At 39.0% G+C, this 21,074-nt stretch overlaps 1 protein-coding gene across 2 annotated transcripts in view; it reads left to right on the forward strand.

Annotated features, from left to right (window-relative positions):
- The window catches only part of xpo4.L (exportin 4 L homeolog), a 131,618-nt gene extending 111,618 nt beyond the window's left edge, over positions 1 to 20,000 (forward strand). The window contains exons 11-23 of one of the 2 annotated variants that reach the window (XM_041581111.1): positions 2,630 to 2,772; positions 3,276 to 3,421; positions 6,930 to 7,107; positions 7,710 to 7,869; positions 8,819 to 8,988; positions 10,110 to 10,284; positions 10,537 to 10,830; positions 11,770 to 11,950; positions 13,475 to 13,593; positions 15,716 to 15,846; positions 17,235 to 17,352; positions 17,438 to 17,530; positions 18,488 to 19,439. In XM_041581111.1, coding sequence (XP_041437045.1) covers positions 2,630 to 2,772; positions 3,276 to 3,421; positions 6,930 to 7,107; positions 7,710 to 7,869; positions 8,819 to 8,988; positions 10,110 to 10,284; positions 10,537 to 10,830; positions 11,770 to 11,950; positions 13,475 to 13,593; positions 15,716 to 15,846; positions 17,235 to 17,352; positions 17,438 to 17,530; positions 18,488 to 18,685 — 2,106 coding nt within the window. In that variant the 3' untranslated portion in view covers positions 18,686 to 19,439. 2 annotated transcript variants of the gene reach the window in all.
- The last annotated feature ends 1,074 nt before the right edge of the window (positions 20,001 to 21,074 follow it).

Genomic DNA, 21,074 nt, shown 5'->3' on the forward strand with positions numbered 1-21,074 from the left:
CTATTTAACCTGTGCCATATAGTCTTTATTCAATTTCCGCCATTGCTACACAGCAGCTTGTTTATATAAACAATAGTAGTGTTTTTGAAGCAAACACATCAGTTTCACCAGTTCAAAGCTACAGTATATGATATTTTCATTGCTTTAAAACCCTTACATTTTTTGGTGTTACTGTTCCTTTACCTTTCCCATACTAGCTTCTTTTTAGTCTTGCAGATGCCAAATTCTCAGGCTCATCAGTGACGTGCCCTTATCTATTCTGTCATATATTTGTAAGCTGAGGTATGGTGGCCCCTGATATTTCTAGCCTGGCTAGTTCAGTTTCCCTTGGTAACCGGAATGTTTGCTGTTTGTGCAAGTCTGACCCTCTCTGCTCTCTGTAGGTTATACAGAGAGCAGAACGGAATGTCGTCATATATATCAAGTTGTAAAAGTCTGGCCTTTGTATTTCTGTACAGTCTGTCCTGTCTGGTTTCCTCCACTTCTGCTCTGTACTAATGTCTTCTACTTCTGTCTGTAGCCTGGCCCACCACTGCTAGTCCAGTCTCGTCGTCATTTTCTGGCTATTGAAAGCATTTATTTCTAGTCAGTATAGTGCTAGCACTATTATGTATACTGGATTGGATAGTTTGTGTTAAAGGACCGGTAACATCAAACTTTTTTTATAAGATTCGTTAGTATACAACGAAAATAAAACACAAAGACAAATTAATCTTTGAAATGAGTTTTTATTAAGAAACTTACTGAAACGCTGCTTGCGCTCCTCTTTAGAAAAGACGACGATCCATCATGCGGCGCTAGATTTCTCCTCCCTGGCTATCTCCTATAAGGAAGGCTGGGCGTAGAAATTGAGTGCCGCACGATGGATCGCCTTTTCTGAAGAGGAGCGCAAGCGGAGTAAGTTATTTCTTAATAAAGACTTAACGATTTCAAAGTTTAATTTGTCTTTGTTTTCTTTCCTGTTGTATGCTAATGAATGTTAAAAAAAATTTTTTTTGATGTTACTGGTCCTTTAATTATGTCTCTTTTAGCGTATACTTCAGTCTTTGTCTCTGTATAGCCTGTTAGTTTGGGATCGTTTGTGCCTGGGTGTGCATTGACTGGTTAGTTCATGCTAGTTTAGCCTACCGGTATAAAGTGTCTAACTATTTATACGGTCTGGCTAGATAATGCTAGTCCAGTCTCCTTGTGTGTATGTTCTTGTTAGGTTTATTCTTGTCCTTTTTATAGACTGCCAACTTTGTGTTTAACTGCCCATACACAGGCCAATATAAATTGCTGTCTTGCACCCCCCAGAGAGAAGCTGGCAGCTGGTTTGTGTATGCGGGACCTCCTGACAGCCTGCACGATTGATATCTGGCCAAACAAGCAGATATCTTATTGTATTGCCAGTGTTAAGGTGGCCACACATGGGCAGATCCTTGAGTGGGCAGTAAAGTTGCAGGTGAAACCTTGTCCCTGTGAAAGATTTATAATAAAGCAATAGAATTCTTAATCAGATTGAAATGACTGTAGGACTGGCCAATCCAGGTATGACTGATGTAGTTGGGCAGCTTAAATATATTGCAATATATATATGGACAAACAATCCCTGTTTTGTTTAAAGAAACAGTTCAGTGTAAAAATAAAAACTGGGTAAATAGATAGGCTGTGCAAAATAAAAAATGTTTCTAATATAGTTAGTTAGCCAAAAATGTAATGTATAAAGGCTGCAGTGACTGGATGTGTAACATAATAGCCAGAACACTACTTCCTGCTTTTCAGCTCTCTTACTCTGAGTTAGTCAGCGACTGTAAGTGAGGCCCCATGGGACATAATAGTTCAGTAAGTTTGCAATTGATCCTTGTGCCCCCCCCCTCAAGTAACTGATTGGTTACTGCCTGGTAACCAATCAGGGGAAACCAAGAGAGCTGCAAAGCAGGAAGTAGTGTTCTGGCTATTGTGTTAAACATCCAGACACTCCAGCCGTTATACATTACATTTTTATCTAACTAACTATATTGAAAACATTGCACAGCCTATTTACCCAGTTTTTATTTTTATACTGAACAATTCCTTTAAAGGGGAGGGCATTTTTAGTAACCTAATGCACAAAATGTCTTTGTCCTTAATATATTAATAATGGGTGAGTGCAGAGGACCTCTTGTCTGTATGATCTTCTGCTAGACAATTTCTACCTGCTATAATTTGGAAAAGAGAGCAAGTCATATTTCTTTATTGTGCAAGTTTGCTTTCCTCCTGTGTAGTTGGCCAGCTTCTCCTAGTTTAGTGGGTCCCCAAAAATCCATGTAGTTAATCTACATTGTACTGGATGGGTTTGCAGTTATTATTGCCTCTCTGCAATATGCTGGTATGTCTCCCTTCTGTTTGCCTTCTGTGTAGAATGTGCTGGGAAGGTCGTCTTTCTGTACAGGGTGGGCTGGGTGCGTTTCCCCTCTGTATATAATGTACTAGCCAATTATTCCCTCGGATAGCATGTGCTGGCCAACTTTTTCCACCGTAAAGAGTGGGCTGGTCAAGTTTCACCTTTAAATATCATGGCAGAGTTTCCCCTCTGTATCGCATTGTGCCTGTTGTGTGTGTTCTCCTTATCCAATTTATATAATCATATATTTATTTTCTCATTCAGACTGCTAATGGTGTGGCCTCCAGGGAGGAGGAGGAAATAAATGAAATCCAAGAAGACGATCGCGACTTGTTTTCCGATCAACTCGCCAGTGTTGGGATGTTGGGAAGAATTGCGTCGGACCACTGCATACCTCTGCTGACTAGGTACAGTAAGCATTGTGAAATTAGTGAAGAAATCAGTTAAGGAATTAGGCACATAGTGAGCTGGCGGCTCATAAGTAAAAGGCCCATAGCTATACATGAGTGCAGGGACTAGGTAATGGTATATTAGTACCCAGGGATATAGAATCAGGATAATACACAGCTTATATATTTGTCAGTCTCAGTCTCCATTCTATTTTTCTTCCAGTGTGGGATTTACAGGGCCAGTCTTAATCACTGTATTCTCAGAAGTAAATCTATGTTTAGACCTAGTCATTGAATGGTTGTTGCTTGCTTTTTGCAGGCAAGCAATAGACAACATTGCTTTCTAAGCAAAAAATAGGTTAAATGTATAGAGGCTGGTGGGAATGGGTTTATAATCATCTGGGAGGGCGGGTTTCAAGGCAGCACTTAATCCTTTGTGCAGCTTTGCTAGGGATGATTTATTGGGAATGGTGTGATTCTCATGTATGGCCCAAGCTCATTTTGGAATACTGCTTTTTTAGCTTGTTAGAAGAAAGAGTAACCAGGCTTCATGGGCAGCTGCAAAGGCATCAACAGCAATTATTGGCCTCCCCGGGGGCTGACTCCATAGATAATAAAGTTCTGGATGACCTGTATGAGGACATTCATTGGCTTATCTTAGTAACAGGTAAGTGATCTGTTTGTTCTGTAGGCAGGGTTCCAGCCCATTACTGTAATATTTAATAACCAGTTGCTTTTATGTTCAAGAGCAGAGTGCAACATTTACAGAAACATGTGAATTATTTCCAGCAGGTCTCTATAAATACTAACAGCTACAATCCCCTTACTCCAGCCTTGACTAATATTTTGTATCCATGCATGTGAGCTGAATATTAAACATGCCTGCAGAGTAGATAGCTGGCCCATACACAGCTATTGTCCAGGGCCAGCATCTTCACCCTGATGGGGTCCCCAGCTGAAGGGAATTTCCATAAGGCTCAACTGATATAGAGGACCTGATCAATATGTTTGGTCCCATTATCTACTAGGCTGCTAGTGTTCAAAAGAGTAGTATGAATATGTTTCAATTTACAGGGATCCCAGTAACCAATCAGTGACTTGAGGAGGGGGGGGCACAGGGGTCATAACTGTTGCTTTTATATCTGAGCTGAATGGATCAATTGCAAACTCATTGAACAGTTATGTCCCATGTGGCCTCCCTTATAGTCACTGACTAACTCAGAGTTAGAGAGCAGATAAACAGGAAGTAGTGTTGTAGCTATTATATTACACATCCAGTCACTCCAGCCTTTATACATTACATTTTTGGCTAACTATATTAGAAACATTTTTTATTTTGCACAGCCTATCTATTTACCCAGTTTTTATTTTCACACTGAACTGGTATTTTAAATGGATTATATCGTGAAAATGAAAATTTAAAAATTTGCTTCAGCATACCTAAATAAGAAACTTTCCAAATACAATCAACTTAAAAATTCACTATTCCTCTTTCAGCATCTGTTTCTCTTCATTCTGTCTTCATTCAGGAGTTGGGAGATGAATGATCCAATGTATCTTATAGGGGGGCTAATTTTGCCTAGAAGATGTATTAGAGCTCACTCTATTAAAATCACCAGACATCATGTCTCTCTACATGCAGGATTTGTGCAAAAGGCAGTTATTTTGTTAGATTTTGCTTGTACTGCAATCAGTTGAGTGAGCTCTAATTCATCTGCTAGGAAAAGAAGCCCCACTATAAGATATATTGGATCTAACTGCCAATGATTATGACACCCAACTGCTGCATGAAGACAGAATGAAGAGAAACAGATGCTGAGAGAGGAATTGTGAATATAAACTCAATTATTTCAGAAACAAAGCAGAATATTTAATTGATTGTATTTAGAAAGTTTCTTATTTCAGTATGAGGAAACTTATATTACATTTTCATTTTCTCAATAGTTCCCCTTTAAGGGTATATATTTTTTAGCTTTTACATAGTGCCAATATATGACCAAATCATTTAGAACAGTGCTATATTTCCGTGTAGTGTCCGGGTCTGAATCTGTTTCATTGGAATGAAGTCTGGTTGGTTGCATGCCCTGGGATGTCATAAACAGCAATTATTGTTGTGGTCAAGCAGTGATTTTGAAGTCAAAAACTTGAATTCATGGCATTGCGTCTCCACACTACATGAACGTGCAGAATATAGATATATCTATCATAAAAGTAATAAGGTAAAATGAGTGCAGAGTAAGTACTCCTTTTAAAAATATTCGGTTTTTCTATAAATTATTTTGTTTTGCTGATAAAGATCTGTCTACATTAACCTCTTAAAGGAAAACTAAAGCATAAAAGGATAATGGCTGTATATGTTGTATTGTAAATATTACTTACTGTACCAGCCCAGAGGTTCAGCAGGCCTATAACAGTATTATCTATGCCGTCACAATTGTTCATAGTAGCTCTCCATCTTTGATCTTGTTGTGCCATCTTCTGGGTGTCAGTGGCACTGCACATGCTCAGTGCTCTCTGCTGCTGTTTAGAAGAGAAACTTAGGGGAGATTTTCTCTTTTATAAAGGCTGAAGCTACAGGGTTAATTACTCATTTCTGATGTTGAATGCACTGGTTCCTTTGCCATGTAATGTGAATGTGAGTTAATTACTAATTAGACATCTCTCCTGAATTTAATATTGTATAAATAAGATATATTGTCAGTCTCTAGGCTCAGGTAAGTGACAGCAGCCCAGAGCATGTGCAGTGAATCAGTAAAAAACTCTGAAAAAATTGAAGTCAACGAGCGTCAAATAGGGTTGCCACCTGGCCGGTAAAAATGATGGCTGTGGCTGATGATGTTATTAATAGGAAAAAAGATGAATATATAGGAAGGTCGGTATTTTTTCTGGAAAAGGTAGCAACCCTAGTGTCAAAAGAATTTTTAAGCATGTAACAATTTTTACACGTGTGACTCTTCTGTCCAAATGCATAAAAATCAACAGGCGTCCAAATTTTGACGTGCAACAATTTTGACGCACAAGGATTTTTTTTTTTTTTTTTTTCGCTGCAAATTTTTCCACGTCGAGTTTTCAGGGTAGTTTTGTGAAAAACATTCACAGTCGGCGATGTGCATAAATTCACCGCAAATCCATGCCTGGCGAATAAATTCACCCATCACTACTGGGGAGATGCTAAGAGATGGTTCCTGGAGGTCCATCTAATTAGAGTTGGCTCACTGGAAAACTAGGAATTAGCATGTGAAAAGCACCAGTAAGTTACTTAAAAGAACGGTAACACCAAAAATGTGTTTTAAAGGAACAGTTCAGTGTGAAAATAAAAACTGGGTAAATAGATAGGCTGTGCAAAATAAAAAAATGTTTCTAATATAGTTAGTTAGCCAAAAATGTAATGTATAAAGGCTGGAGTGATTTGATGTCTAATAAAACAGCCAGAATCCAACTTCCTGCTTTTCAGCTCTATAACTCTGAGTTAGTCAGCGACTTGAAGGGGGGCCACATGGTACATTTCTGTTCAGTGAGTTTACAATTGATCCTCAGCATTCAGCTCAGATTCAAAAGCAACAGATATGACCCATGTGCCCCCCCCCCTCAAGTCTCTAATTGGTTACTGCCTGGTAACCAGGGTAACCAGTCAGTGTAAACCAAGAGAGCTGAAAAGCAGGAAGTAGTGTTCTGACTGACATGTTATATATCAAATCACTCCAGCCTTTATACATTACATTTTTGGCTTACTAACTATATTAGAAACATTTTTTATTTTGCACAGCCTATTTACCCAGTTTTTATTTTTACACTGAACAATTCCTTTAAAGTAATTAAAATATAAGGCTATTTTGTCCTACACTGGTAAAACTGGTCTGTTTGCTTCAGAAATGCTGTTAGTTTATTTTTTTCTAAACAGGCTTCTGTGTACCATGGAGAAATCCATCTGAAATAGGAGAAAAGGCACAGGTTACATAGCAGATAAACTCTGTAGAATATGGTGTGTTTAAATATCTGTATAAGAACTAAACGCATTGTATTTTACAAACCTTCTCTACTATGTAACCTTTGCCTTTTTTTTGTTTTTGTTTTGGTGTTACTATTCCTTTAAAAAGGACCAACTCTGTATGATTGCACCACCCACCTCTAAGATTTTGTTTTGCCCCAATAACGGGTTTCTTTTTCCTAAAAAGGCTACCTCTTAGCTGATGATACTCAGGGTGAGACTCCGTTAATACCTTCAGAGATAATGGAATATTCCATAAAGCAATCAACTGAGGTTGATATCAACACAACACTGCAGATTCTGGGATCTCCCGGAGAAAAAGCCTCTTCTATACCAGGGTGCAACAGAACAGATTCTGTCATCAGGTGAGTAAAATATATGTACAAAGTGAATAATGTGCCGCCTATTGTAAAATATAAGGACAGCCGAGTGCTTTTATACTGGTCATGGAACTCTGAGGTATTTTACAACAGGGGTATATTATTATAATGCACACGTTTCAGTCATGCAGCAGAAATGACATCACTAAGCACAGATTGTTACTGATGACATCACTAAGCATTGTTTATATAGTGAATAAAGTACCCCCTCTTGTAAATTATAAGGATATTATAAGTTACCGAGGAGTTTCATGACCATATAAAAGCACAAGGCCGAGTGTTTTTATACAGGTCATGGAACTCCAAGGTAACTTCTAATATCCTCATATTTTGCAACTGGGGGTACTTTATTATAATACACAAGTTTCAGTGAGTCATGTGACAGAAATGACATCAGAACTTACTGTTTATAACTGATGACATCAGAATTCACAGTTTATAAGGCTATAATTTACAAGATATTCATGGCTTTTGTTTATTATAAGGATATAAATTACTGGATATTCATGGCTCGTGTGTTTATGTAGGTAGGACAATGCTGGAAAAACCTTGGTATGTTGTTGTTGCTTAACTTCTATATCCAATAGGTTGGTGTCTGCTGTTCTGAGAGCTTCAGAAGTAGAGTCTCGTGCCACACGGGCAGATTTAACGCATCTCCTCAGTCCCCAAATGGGAAAAGATATCGTTTGGTTCCTGAAACGATGGACAAAGACGTATCTACTTGTAGATGAAAAGCTGTATGACCAGGTATGGAACCAAGATTGTCTGCACCAGTAGAATGTCTGTAATATTTGCATTAAAGGGGTGGTTCGCAATTAAGGTAACTTTTATGATGTTATAGAATAGCCAATTCTACGCAACTTTTCAATTGGTTTTTCTTTATTTTTTATAGTTAATTGCCTTTTTCTTCTGCAGCTTTCAAATGGGCGCCGCTGTCCCCTTATATAAAGCAAACGCTCTGTAAGGCTACAAATGTATTTTTATTGCTAATTTTTATTACTCGTCTTTCTACTCAGACCATTTCCTATTCATTTTCCACTCTCTTATTCAAATCAATGCATGGTTGCTAGGGTCATTTGGACCCTAGCTACCAGATTTCTTAAAATGCAAATTTAAGAGCTGCTGAATAAAAAGTTAAATAACTCAAAAACCTTAAATAATAAAAAATGAAAACCAATTGCAAATTGTCTCAGAATATAACTCTCTATACCATATTTAAAGTTAATCTCAAAGGTGAACAACCCCTTTAAATGGTTGGACCTGTGCGTTAGACAAACTGATATTTTAACCCTGTTCAGTTTTTTCTTTGGGGCATCAACAGAAACTTGCTTGAAACAAAGTGTACAATTTCTTAAGACTTCTCCTCTGAACACTTTCTGCAATATTCGTTTACAACTATAGTCACCTGATATTTCTCTGGTCAGATCTAAGCAGAGCAACAACACAAGACTTTCTTCTTTTCAGCTTCAATTTCTGCTGACACTTTCTGGTTGGCTGAAATGAGCAGCACTGTATGCTGTTGTTTCATTTTCATTATATTAGTGTAAATACTGCTAATATCTTGAAAACTAGAAAAAAAAATATACTCAGAAGTACTGTGAATGAAGTGATGTGTATAGGCGATGCCTCAATGTCATATACTGTGTATTACATTTATACGGATAACTGTTTATGAGAAATCACTTGTGTGTTATAGATAAGCCTACCATTCAATACGGCATTTGGTGCAGACACAGAAGGCTGTCATTGGATCATCGGCTATCTCTTAGAAAAAGTGATCAGTAATCTCTCTGTGTGGAGCTCTGAGCAGGAGTTGGCAAATGAGACAGTCCAATTACTGGTTACCCTTGTAGAGAGGAGGGAGAGGTAAGGCATTTACTTTTGTAATATGATTGAATGCTTTGATACAGAAAAAATTCATCTCACCCTTATCGGGCACATAGTCATCACTGGCTTCGGAAAGATCTTGCAATAATTAGGTTTGCACACTCAAAAAAAAAAAAAAGCAGACAGGTGGTACAGGTCTGAGATCAGTTATCCGGAAACCTGTTATCCAGAAAGCTCCAAATTACAGAATGCCTGTCTCCCATAGACTCCATTTTATCCAAATTTTTAAAAATGATTTCCTTTTTCTCTGTAATAATGAAACAGTACCATGTACTTGATCCAAACTGAGCAAAAACAGCCTATTGGGTTTATTTAATGCTCACATGATTTTCTAGTAGGCTTAAGGTATGAAGATCCAAACTACAGAAAGATCCATTATCCAGAAAACCACAGGACCCGAGCATTCTGGATAACCGGTCCCATACTTGTATCCCAAACAATCTTTATGTAGAATTATTATGGCAATTGCAGCAAAAGCATCAACATACATAATATAAGCAGTTGGGTGCCGGCACAGCTCTTGTAATCGTTAAATAAGGCTGGAGAGCTAGCTGAAACTAGTTGTTTTTTGGCAAAATAAACACTCCTATCTCTTCATAAGACCTGTGAGTGCGAACCTCTGTCGTGACTAGGGTTGCCACCTGGTCGCTATTTCATCGGCCTAGCCGGTAAAATACCAGCCAAGGCCGTCGGCAGTCTGTATTAGCCGGTAAATTTGTAATCCCTATTGAGCATCAGATCTGCCCCACTCACCTAATCTAAGGGCGCAAATCTTCCTGGCGAAACTCCGTCCCAAAATGCCATAACGCCGCCCGCAATGTCATAACCCTGCTCCTGGACTGGCACAACCATGCCCCCAGACTGGCACAACCCCGCCCATCTCTCGCCCACCCCGACCCTGTTTTCATTAATAAGCCATTAGCTCTCACCCCAGATAAGCACCTGTGTAAGGTTCTCTTCCAGCCAGAGTTGTTGGGGTCATGTGCTAACGGCACTTTGTCTCTGTTTCCTTTGTTTGGTGACTACCTGTAGTCTTATTTCTGCTCCAGATAATTACATTTGTGTTGATAAATGTTCATTGAGTACTGACTCTTTTCTAGGGCTAATTTAGTAATCCAGTGTGAAAATTGGTGGAATTTAGCCAAGCAGTTTGCACAAAGAAGTCCACCCCTCAACTTCCTGTCCAGCTCTGTGCAGAGAACTTTGATGAAGGCTTTAGTTTTAGGTGGCTTTGCTCACATGGACTCTGACACCAAACAGCAGTACTGGACCGAGGTAAGTTGCTGAGCTGACAGTAGACTTGCTATTCTTATTGTGCACCTCCAGGGTCTGATTATCTTCCTTAGATTTAGTCCACATTCCCCTGTTGCTTTTTATTTGGAGAGTTTGAGGAGCCAAAAGCACAGGACGACTATATATCACAGGATTTGTCTTCCTGTCTGCACTAGGATCATGTTACCGTCCTGGCAGTAATAGCAGTAGTATCATGTGAGACCTTCAGCCACTCCGTATATGTCTTTCTCGCAGGTTCTGCAGCCGCTTCAGCAGAGATTTTTGAATGTCATAAACCAAGAAAATTTCCAGCAAATCTGCCAAGAGGAGGAGGTGAAACAAGAAATCACAGCCACGTTGGAAGCCCTCTGCGGCATTGCAGAAGCCACGCAGATCGACAACGTGGCCATCCTTTTTAATTTCTTAATGGACTTTCTAACGAACTGCATTGGGTTAATGGAAGTGTACAAGAACAACCCAGAGACTGTGAATTTAATTATAGAAGTTTTTGTTGAAGTTGCACATAAGCAAATATGCTACCTTGGAGAGGTGAGTAATACAGCAGGCGTGATGTTATGGGTCACACAATATCCAATGTTAAAGGGGTACTGTCTTGGGAAAATGTTTCTTTTTTTTTTAATGCATCAGTTAATAGTGCTGCTCCAGTAAAATTCTGCACTGAAATCAGTTTCTCAAAAAGGCAAACAGATTGTTTTATATTTAATTTTGAAATCTGACTATAGGCTAGACGTCGGTTTGCCAGCTGCCCCAGTCATGTGACTTTTGCTCTGATAAACTTCAATCACTCTTTACTGCTGTACTGCAAGTTGGAGTAATATCACCCTCCTCCCTCCGTCCCCCGCAGCCTAACAACAGAACAATGGGAAGGTAACCAGATAGCAGCTCCCTAACACAAGATAACAGCTGCCTGGTAAATATAAGAACAGCACTCAATAGTAAAATCCAGGTCCCACTGGGACACATTCAGTTACATTGAGTAGGAGAAACAACAGCCTGCCAGAAAGCAGTTCCATCCTAAAGTGCTGGCTCTTTCTGAAAGCACATGACCAGCCAAAATGACCCGAGATGCACCTACACACCGATATTACAACTAAAAATACACTTTCTGGTTCAGAAATTAAATTTTATATTATAGAGTGAATTATTTGCAGTGTAATTTAGAAATAAAAACATGAAAATCATGACAGAATCCCTTTTAAGTAGTATTCGACTTGATTGGTAGAGTCCAGTTTATGCTACTTTACAGATTACCTTTATTAAGTTATGTATAAGCTCAGAGCTTTATAGGAGCTATATGCTGTGAGACGGCAAGACATAGCTGTGTCCTTCAGTTTTTATATCATGAAGGTGTAACCTGTTGAGAATAAATACACAGGGACCCCAGCAGGGCTTCTTGGAATTGTAGTTCAAAATGGCAGGAGACTGTTACACTAACAGATACAGCTCATTTGTTTGATCACTTTTCAGTCCAAAGCCATGAATCTGTATGAAGCGTGCCTGACTCTGTTGCAAGTTTATTCCAAGAACAACCTTGGGAGGAAGCGCATTGATGTCACCGCAGAAGAGGATCAGTACCAGGACCTCCTCCTCATTATGGAGCTACTTACTAATCTGCTTTCCAAGGAGTTCATTGACTTCAGCGACACAGGTATAATTAATTAGAAGAATGTTCTTCCAGGGTGGAGTCAGAAATATATCTAAATTAACCAATTCCAGTTTATTAAACAGAGCATATGCAAAGGCAGTAGTACACAGAGTAGTTGTTACACATTTCCAAATGTACTGCCTAGGCAGAATTTGCACATCTATAGTAAGTCATATTTAGTATACATGTGTACAGCATTTATAACCCCCTCAATGTTTGCAGAAAATTATAGCTTTACATTTTACATGGAAAAACATGCTACTGCTAACTTGCACTGCAGCCCAGTCCCATCCTCTTTGTAAAACTTTCATCTCGGCATACTATTCCCTCCATGGGTTTCAGTTTCGCTTCTGTGCCGGTGAAACCCAAATCCGTGTCTCGTTCAGTCTTGTGTTACCAGCCGTCTGTCTGCCGTCACCTAAGACTAAGCATAGCAAAGTCTGAGCTTGATATTTCTATCTTGGTAACAATAGCAGGATTGCTACCCTTGTGTCTGTTTCTTTATATAGTTCATCTTCTGCATATTGATATTAAAGCAATGCTAAAAAAGACTCTTCGAAACATGAACATACTTTAAAGGGGACCTGTCACCCAGACATAAAAAAATTGTATAATAAAAGTCCTTTTCAATTTAAACATGAAATCTAAATTCTTTTTTTTTTTTTTTTTTATTAAAGCGTTCATAGCTGTTGTAAACTCATTTAAAAATATCAGCTGTCAATCAAATATTGGCTGCCCCTCCTCTATGCCTTGGGCATAGATGCGGGGCAAGCAGTTAATATCAGCTGTCAATCAAATATTGGCTGCCCCTCCTCTATGCCTTGGGCATAGATGCGGGGCAAGCAGTTAGTTTCACTTCCCATTCAACACTTTTTAGATGTCACTGCCCTCCACACATTCCCCCAGTTCTCTTAACCATTTAATTTTATAGCCAGGGCATGGGGATCGACATCAGGGCCTCGATTCTGGTGCACAAACAAGATTCTGAGGCTTGTCTTAATAACAGTGTCCACAAAATGGCTCCTGCCTGCTTGCTATAATTATGAGTTTCCAGACTGATGGAAACAAGATTCAAATAATTTATACAGTGTAATTAAAGTTAATTTTGCTTGACTAATGTGATAAAATAGGACTTGGATTTTTTTTTTTTGAATGGCGGGTCCCCTTTAAATGTTACCAATGGGTCATGTTGGTCATTTTTCACGGATAGGGCTGCTTTTGTCATTAATTGTGACTTGAAGTTCCTACTAAACCTGACTATTTTGCCAACCTGACTGTCCCATCTCAACATGTCAGTTAGAGTTTCTTATTCCAATGGACTACTGCTGCAAAAATACGGCAGCTCCCTTATAAGGAAACATGGGGAGATCAGATAGGTAATGTAAAAGCATCGGGCAAAATTATAAATAGCATGCAAAGACAGTGTTATGATAGAGCTAAAGAAAAGGCTTAGTTTCTGTTAGTATCTCTTTAAATCTGAATGGTGCTCGTCTTCAGACCTCTTGAATGTGCCTTGTGTTCCTCCAGATGAAGTGTTCAGGCCTCATGAACCAGGACAAGCGACCAACAGGCCAGTGTCGGCAGCTGATGTTGTTTTATATGGTGTTAATATTGTTCTGCCATTAATGTCACAAGATCTGCTGAAGGTAGGTCGCTACAACATATTGCTTCCAATATATATTCTCATTTAATGATCATTTAAGTCGGTACAGAAATAGCATATCAAATAAGGAGTCCTTAGTAACATGGCTCACAGAGGGTCTTAAACCTTTAAGATTGTGCAAAATACTAAAACAGTACACATTAGAATTAATTTATATCAGGAGTGCCCATACTTTACTAATGTGAGGTCTACTTTTAGTGATATTGTCCCATTACGATCTACATACATAAAATCATTGTTAGCATTCTGTTCCATGGAAAATATTACTTAAATATATTGATTTATGATAGAATTTATATTCCTATATTTAAGAACTATTTCTTATGTAACCTTAAAGGGATACTGTCATGGGAAAAACATTTTTTTTCAAAATGAATCAGTTAATAGTGCTGCTCCAGCAGAATTCTGCACTGAAATCCATTTCTCAAAAGAGCAAACAGATTTTTTTTAAAAATTCAATTTTGAAATCTGACATGGGGCTAGACATTTTGTCAATTTCCCAGCTGCCCCAAGTCATGTGACTTGTGCCTGCACTTTAGGAGAGATGCTTTCTGGCAGGCTGCTGTTTTTCCTTCTCAATGTAACTGAATGTGTCTCAGTGGGACATGGGTTTTTACTATTGAGTGTTGTTCTTAGATCTACCAGACAGCTGTTATCTTGTGTTAGGGAGCTGCTATCTGGTTACCTTCCCATTGTTCTTTTGTTTGGCTGCTGGGGAGGGAAAGGGAGGGGGTGATATCACTCCAACTTGCAGTAAAGAGTGATTGAAGTTTATCAGAGCACAAGTCACATGACTTGGGGCAGCTCGGAAATTGACAATATGTCTAGCCCCATGTCAGATTTCAAAATTGAATATAAAATAATCTGTTTCTTCTTTTGAGAAATGGATTTCAGTGCAGAATTCTACTGGAGCAGCACTATTAACTGATTCATCTTGGGGGGAAAAAATGTATTCCCATGATAGTATCCCTTTAACATAATAAATATCTGAATGAAAAGCATGAACAGGATGGTGATTTATATCACCAACTAAAGGTCTACTGGTAGATCCTACCTTTTGGGCACCCTTGATTTATATAGTGCACTTGTTTGAAATAAATAGCTATATATTTTTTTTGTTACCCATAATGCATAGGCATGGCAAACATTTATATAGCGTTGATGGCATCAATTACCGCATTAGTTTCCAGTTTACTAGGCTCAGGTCAGTTGAATCCATAGGCACAGCCCACTAGGAGAACCTTGGAATTACCTTGGCTTTCACAATTCATCAACGAAGATCGAACAATCTCATCGGTGCTTGCCTGGGTGCAAGTACCTTTGCGATAGTGGTGTGCGAGTCGAGAAATTCTTGACTCGACCCTAACCTGCCCCCTCCCAGCCCGCACCTGGCTTGCCCACCGTTCATCCTCTATTTATTAGGGATGCGCTGAATCCACCATTTTGGATTCAACAGAACCCCCTAATCCTTCTCAAAAGATTTGGCCGAATACCAAACCCGAATCCTAAATTGTATATGCAAATTAGGGGTGGGAAGGGGAAAACATTTTTTACTTCCGTGTTTTGTGACAAAAATCACGTGACTTCCCTCCCCGCCCCTAATTTGCATATACAAATTCGAATTCGGTTCGGCCGGAAAGAATGATTCGTCTGAATCCTGCTGAAAAAGGCTGAATCGAATCCTGGATTCGGTACATCCCTACTATTTATAGACCAGTGCCCGCCCCGCAGTGATGTCACCAAAGGGGCTGGGTGAGTCTATAAATTTAGGGGCCGAAAGCCAGCAGTGCTAGGTCGCGGGCGTGGAGAGCCCAACCCACGACCTGAAGATTTTGTGCCTGACCTGCGGGTTTTGGGCTGGTCTGCACATCACTACTTTGCGAGTACCATTACTTTGTACTCTTTAGCTTATACTATAGAGGTCCATTTGAAGACCTTGCAGCTGCTATGTTTCATCTCTGCCGAGGCACGGTGGGGTCTCCATGATTTCTTCTTTGCTCAAACCCTTTGTTTCTCACAAGGAGTATATGAAATAAAATGTTGGTTATTGTGTGCTTGTTGGTCAAAAGGAGGATTGGAGCTTTAACGTTTGTGTTTTATTTTAGTTTCCCTCACTGTGCAACCAGTACTACAAGCTCATCACTTTTATTTGTGAGATCTTTCCTGAGAAGATTCCTCTGCTCCCTGAAGACCTGTTCAAGAGCCTAATGTACTCCCTTGAGCTAGGGATGACTTCGTATCCTTCACAGCATTTAAAATCTCAACCATGCATATTTTATTTTCATGTTTAGATAGTATCAGGTGATAACTTATTAAAGCCACAGAATATTCCTTCTATCGAAGTATATCTACATATTACTGCATATAAATTTCTGCCTCAGCTGAAGCATCCCCCATAGATTACAGTGTGTGTTCATTCTAATCCTCACTCCTAATCAAATCCTACACTATATGGTCCCAAATATTTTAAGACACCCATTCAAACATTGGCAGGAGGTGGTGTAAATGCTGACTCCATTGGACTCTGAAGTTGTTAAAGGGACACTATCATGGGAAAACATGTTTTTTTCAAAACACATCAGTTAATAGGACTACTCCAGTAGAATTCTGCACTGAAGACCATTTCTCAAAAGTGCAAACTTAATTTATACTTAATTTGAAATCTGACATGGGGCTAGCTATTTTGTCAAGTTTCCAAGCTGCCCCCAGTCATGTGACTTGTGCTCTGATAACCTTCAGTCACTGTTTACTGGTGTACTGCAAGTTGGAGTGAAATCACCCCCTCCCTTTTCCCCCAGCAGCCCAACAGAACAATGGGAAGGTAACCAGATATGAGCTCCCTAACACAAGATACCAGCTGCCTGGTAGATCTAAGAACAGCACTCAATAGCAAAATCCAGGTCTCACTGCGACACCTTCAGTTACATTGAGTAGGAGAAACCACAGCCTGCCAGAAAGCAGTTCCATCGTGCAGCACTGGCTCTTTCTGAAAGCACATGACCAGGCAAAATGACATGAGATGCAACTACACACTATTATTGCACTAAAAAAATACCCTTGTTAGTTCAGGAACTACATTTTATATTGTAGAGTGAATTATTTGCAGTGTAAACAGTGTAATTTAAAACTTGACTGACTGGAACACCTTAGGACTGAACTGGAACAAGGGCAAGCCCCCACGATCCCAGTGTTCCAAGTGAAAAGCTTTCCCAGGAGAGCAACAAATGTAGAATAGATGTAGCTTTATATGATACTGTGGCAGAAGGTGTTTGTCATCCAGGAGTGTCTGGAAATATGGAATATTATATCTATTATATCATCTTCTAGGATAAGCTCTGTAGAACATAATGGTGTTATCTGTTATCCATTGGTTAACCTGTGCCATATAGCCTTTTTTCAATTTCTGCCATTGCTACTCAGCAGCTTGTTTATATGAACTATAGTAATGTTTCTAAAGCAGTTTTACCAGTGCAGGGCAACACTACATGATATTTTTAATACTTTAAAACACTTTCATTTTTTGTGGGTGTTAATGTTCATTTAAGCATTGTTTTAAGTTGCCCTTGAACTTGTGTTTGTACATGGCCGGAGCAAGTGTGCTTTCTTTAACTGTCTGACAATAAGGATGAGTTCAGAGGTCTCACAGCTTTGCCTTGAAGCCCTCACACCATTGGCTGAGCAGTGTGCAAAAGCCCAGGACACAGACTCCCCTTTACTTGCAGCAATGCGGCACTTTCTAAAGGTAAAGGCGCTTTTTTTTCTACCCACTTTGCTGCACCAAGGTGTTATGCTTGACTCACTGGCTTCAATTTGCCTTTCCCTTGCAGTTGGTCTTTGATATGCTTGTTTTGCAAAAACACAACACCGAGATGACGACGGCGGCAGGAGAAGCGTTTTACACGCTGGTGTGTCTAAATCAGGTGCGTAGTGTTTTGATTTTTCTTCCCATTATACAAATCAGAAAAGAGAGACTCCATGAAAAAACTGTTTGTTTGTCAGGAACAGGCTGCCATAGTGGTGTTGGACAACTAACTAGACCTGTAACCCAGCTATAAATATTTTCCTGTATTAGTTGGTAGCATTTAACTGAATGCCCAGGTGCCCTTTTATCACACGCAGAGCTTTATAAGTAGTGGCTATTAATGCTTGTTAATATGGACACTGTCACTTGATTCATATAAGATATATATGAATGTGTGTAGAATCCATTTGCTTTTCCTAATGTCAAATATAATGATCACGGCATCTTAAGGGTGGTTCACCTTTTCGTAAGGCTACAAATGTATTGTTATTGTTACTTTTTATTCCTCTTTAGGTCCTCTCCTATTCATATTCCAGTCTCTTATTCAAATCAATGCATGGTTGCTAGGGGAATTTGGACCCTAGCAACCAGATTGCGGAAATTGCAAACTGGGGGGCTGCTGAATAAAAAGCTAAATAACTCAAAACACTACAAAAAATTAAAAAATGAAGACCAATTGCTAATTGTCTCAGAATATCAATCGCTACATCATACTAACGGTTATCTCAAAGGTGAACAACCCCTTTAAAAGACAAGCCTTGGAAAGTGGTTACAGGGTCGATGCACTGTTACAGCCATATTACTAGAGGCCAGTATTATTTAAATCAAAGTAGTGATATTAATGATGTGGCATCTGCTTATATAAGCATGACTGCAGGGAATACATGAGCTCAGGTGCTGTATGTTCATAGTCTTGGAATTCCATCCTGCAGCCACCTGTTTGCTGTTGAACTACAATCCCCATCATCCTTCAGTAGCCAATGCAGAGTTGTTGTCTTTTCACAGCATGTTTGATATAAATTGCTTGCACGTAGGTATTTCCTTTATATAAAGGTGTATTTTTCTGCCCTGACAGGCCGAGTATGCGGAATTAGTGGAAACGTTATTATCAAGCCAACAGGATCCTCTGATCTACCAGCGATTGGCCGATGCCTTCAACAAATTAACCGCCAGCAGTACTCCTCCCACCCTCGACCGCAAGCAGAAGATGTCCTTCCTCAAGAGCTTGGAGGAGTTCATGGGCAACGTGGGCGGCCTCCTCTGTGTAAAATAAAGGCTTGGCTGTAAATCCTCTCTGCGAAAATGCACTGAAAATGCTGACCCCTGTCTACGATCCCCCAGCCCATCTCCCCCAGGCCTTCCACATGCATGTCTGGGTCACTCACTGGCCGTACTATTTAACAGAATAGGGGGGGTCTAGATGAATTCAGCACAAGACTAGACGTGCAGCACAATCGCTTGCACCAACAGCTGGATGGGTAGATGTATTTTTTTTAATAAATGCCTGCAAACAGTAATAGGCACAGTCACAGCACTTTGTAGTGCCTTGCCCACATCCCTGAACTCCATTGGCCAGACGCAAACATTGCCTGAACTCTTTTATAGAATGTATTTTTCCATTTTGTTTGTTTTTTTTTCTGCAACAATGTTGGACTGAATGTGAGACTGATGCCGAGTGGGGGTGTTAGGAGTTTGTTTTTTTTCTTTCCCCCCCCTTTCCTTGCTTCTACTTCAGTGGATACACCAAATGACGTTTAAAAACATACAAACATTTAGGGGGATATTTTTGTGGCCATTGCCGAAGTGTTGCATGTTTTTATGTTTAATTTTTTTTTCCGTTTTTTTTCTATTATGTCTAAAATCCAGAAAGAAAGGGCGGGCCGGGGTGGGGTGGGGAAAGAGAGAGAAAAGGATGTATATTTTTTTCGTTTCTTAGAACGAATCTTAGGAATTGTCACCATTTCATTGCCTTAAATAATTATTTCTATGTATGTATGTTTATATATATATATATATATATATATATATATATATATATATATATATATATATATATATATATATATATATATATATATATATATATATATATATATATATTGTGTATATATATATTGTGTATATATATATATATCTCTCTACACATATATATATATATATATATATATATATATATATACACACACACATATACATATAAACAATGTGTATATGGTTTTGGAAATGCTCCCAAAGTAAAGTTCAGTTGCTGGTTCCAATGTGAGGCTGTGGACCTGACCTGGGCCTGCCATATAAAAACTCCAGCCTGAGCACTGTATATCCGGGGTTACCTCCGATGCAACAAGGACCTTGTGATTTACTTTGGATTTTGTGTTTTGCACACCCCGGACACAGCTTCTTTTAAACCTCTCTGTTGAACTGTTAGTTTCAGCAATATAAAATGAAAGAATTGTAAACTGCAGATTTATACACACTATTTTTTAAAGCTGGGGCATTAGGTGATGCAAAATATGCTAAATGTGCTGTCCGATGTCTCCCCAAGTGTTTCCCCTCCCCCTTTTTAAAAAAAAATTTGTATAAAGTGTACAGTATAAACAACCGTCTGTTTCTGGCTTCAAATATTTTTTTTCAGATGACCGTAGAGCTATGACTACCCTAGGGATTCTCTGAGTCACATTCAATAAGAGATGTCACAGTTAAAGGAGAAGGAAAGCTACAGAGGCATTTTATTGCCAATAGATTAGCTGCAATAGTACACGCTAGAATGCTATATTTATTCTGTAGAAGGCTTTACCATGCCAGAGTAAAAAGCTCTCTGTTTGTTTAGGATAGCAGCTGCAGTATTAGCTTGTTGTGACCACTTCCTGCCTGAGTCTCTCCCTGCTCACTTATAGCTCTGGGCCCAGATTACAGCAGAGAAGGCAGGGGGAGGAAGAGGAGCAAACTGAGCATGCTCATGCCCGGGGCAAGGAGGTTTAAGCTGAAAACAGGAAGTCTGATACAGAACTGTTTTATATTTCTGATTACTTAAAAGGGAACTATCATGAAAATTTAATATAAGCTTCAACATTCTGAAATAAGAAACTTTCTAAATACAATTAATAAAAAATTCTGTACTGTTTCCTGAAATAATCAATTTATATTCACAATTCCTCTCTCAACATCTGTTTATCTTCATTCTGTCTTCATGCAGCAGTTGGGTGTCAGATATTTATTGACAGTTAGATCCAATAAATCTTATACATATAATAGAGTGCGCTCTAATATCTTCTAGTCAAAAGGAACCCCCTATAAGATATATAGGTGGGTTTTTTTTGGATTTTGCCTCGAAGATGTATTCGAGCTCACTCTATTATTTATATAGAGCTCACTCTATTAAAATCACAAGACATCATGTCTCTACATGCAGAATTTGTGCAAAAGACAGCTATTTTGTTTGTGCTGGAATCAGTTATTTGAGTGAGCTCTAATTCATCTGCTATGAAAGTAGCCCCCCCCATAAGATACATTGGATCTAACTCTCAATAAATATCTGTCACCCGACTCCTGAATGAAGAGAAACAGATGCTGAGAGGAATAGTGAAGATGAAATTGATTATTTCAGAAACAGTACAGAATTTTTAATTGATTGCATTTAGAAAGTTATTTCAGTATGCTGAAGC

The sequence above is a fragment of the Xenopus laevis genome, chromosome 2L (assembly GCF_017654675.1).
Source record: "Xenopus laevis strain J_2021 chromosome 2L, Xenopus_laevis_v10.1, whole genome shotgun sequence".
Taxonomy (NCBI): domain Eukaryota; kingdom Metazoa; phylum Chordata; class Amphibia; order Anura; family Pipidae; genus Xenopus; species Xenopus laevis.